The 1,674-nt window shown below is 40.7% G+C and overlaps 1 protein-coding gene across 1 annotated transcript; it reads left to right on the forward strand.

Annotated features, from left to right (window-relative positions):
• Positions 1 to 8: 8 nt before the first annotated feature.
• LOC107683074 (uncharacterized) lies at positions 9 to 1,664 on the forward strand (the record flags this gene model as incomplete). The annotated part of the gene is made up of 1 exon (XM_016479162.1): positions 9 to 1,664. A coding segment is annotated over one exon (1,656 nt), but the record flags the coding sequence as incomplete, so codon positions are not given.
• Positions 1,665 to 1,674: the final 10 nt, after the last annotated feature.

The raw sequence follows: 1,674 nt of genomic DNA on the forward strand, positions 1-1,674 counted from the left end.
AAGATGCTGTCACATCAAAGGGTAAATCCCACAAGAAAAGAACAAATAGTTCTGAATTGTCAGCACCCATTTTTGAGAAAGCCAGCAATGACAGCATATCAAGTGAAGAAGCCAGCAGAAGCTCAAATGATCTATTCCCTGACCCCCCACCTCTCTGCAGTTCACTTGTGGACAAAGTCTGTTTATCACCTTCAAAAGTCCATGATGCTACAGCACAAAACAATGGGCAATGTCTCATTCCCTATCCTTCAGAGCATGATCAGAGTCCTATAAAGTCACCCCTTTCTTTTGACACAACATCGATGTTTGGTGACCTTTCAGTGGGAGGTTTTGAGAGCAATCTTTATCCAGATATTCAGCTTGCCAAAGAGAGCTTTAGTCCTCTGGAAACCACAACAGATAAAAAAGAACTTTTTGAGTCGTCATTCTCACCATTCTTAGAGCAGAGAGACTGGAATCTGATGGTTGATGTTACTCCTGTGCTGCCAAATGAGATTTCTCAGTACAAAGAGGACTCTGACTCAAATGAGAATAAGACCAATTTTAACCATGTCTCATTTGCTTTGCCAGAGAAATTAATGGACTACAATCCAAATCTCAACAGTAATGTGTCAGTTGATGATCTAGAAATCAAAAGGATAATTACAGAGCTTGAGAGTCAGCTGCAAACAGCCAAACTCAGCAGCCCTCCACCATTAGACAGTGAGCTTCCAAAACAGTTAACAATGAGCAAATTCTCTCCACTGAGACTTGACCCTGACAGTGAAGATGAGGACAGTAGCTTAGAGATGAACTGTTCCTCAGAGAACTTGCAAATTGTCAGACCAGTAGACTCACAATCAGTGCTGTTCTCAGAACCTGACTTACCGTGGTCTAGTCTGCTCCCATTTGGATTGATATGTGGACAGCAAGGTCTTCATACGCCAACACATTCCTCTACTATCAACACACCAACTGATTCAGAACATGACCATTTGGATATAAAGGACAGCATGGGGCTCACTGATTTGAACGCAGAAAATGGTTCACCTACGCATCCAGAGGACAAAACAGAGAAGAATGACTGCTTAGACAAGTCCAAGGAGATGCTTGAGCATGAAATTTACACAGAAAATCTAATGAAAAGCTTGGAAGTTATCTCAGATTCTTTGTCTTCAGGTTTTACATCACCTCAGTCATCTCCTAATCAAGAGAGTGTGGTTCCTGAAGAACAAGAAAAACAAGACAATGAACACTCTGAACAAAATGAGTCTGAACATATAGAATCTAGAAACACAAAAGCAGAGCTCACAAAGTTCTTAGTGGAGACATTTAACACAAACTCCGCTACACTAGAAGAGACAACCAGTGACATTTCTGGGTCAGATAACAGAACAAAGGTCTGCATAAATGAGACTAGTAATGACACTCTTCATCATGAATTATTAGCTAATGAACAACAGTTTGCGGAGAGTTCCTTTGAGAGTCCACCAACTACATGTGTGAACTCAAATGAAATCGATTTACAGAAGTCTTCTGTCTCCATATATGAACACAAGTGTGAGTCCCCTGTCAGCCAAACTGAAATTGCCGAGTGTGATACACAGTTTGATATTAAGAACTCAAATTATACTATGCAAACTTCAGACTTCTCCAAAATATTCCACTTCTCAGCATCCCCTACCATACCAAAAG

This window comes from Sinocyclocheilus anshuiensis, unplaced genomic scaffold (assembly GCF_001515605.1).
Source record: "Sinocyclocheilus anshuiensis isolate Anshui unplaced genomic scaffold, SAMN03320099.WGS_v1.1 C32886550, whole genome shotgun sequence".
Taxonomy (NCBI): Eukaryota; Metazoa; Chordata; class Actinopteri; order Cypriniformes; family Cyprinidae; genus Sinocyclocheilus; species Sinocyclocheilus anshuiensis.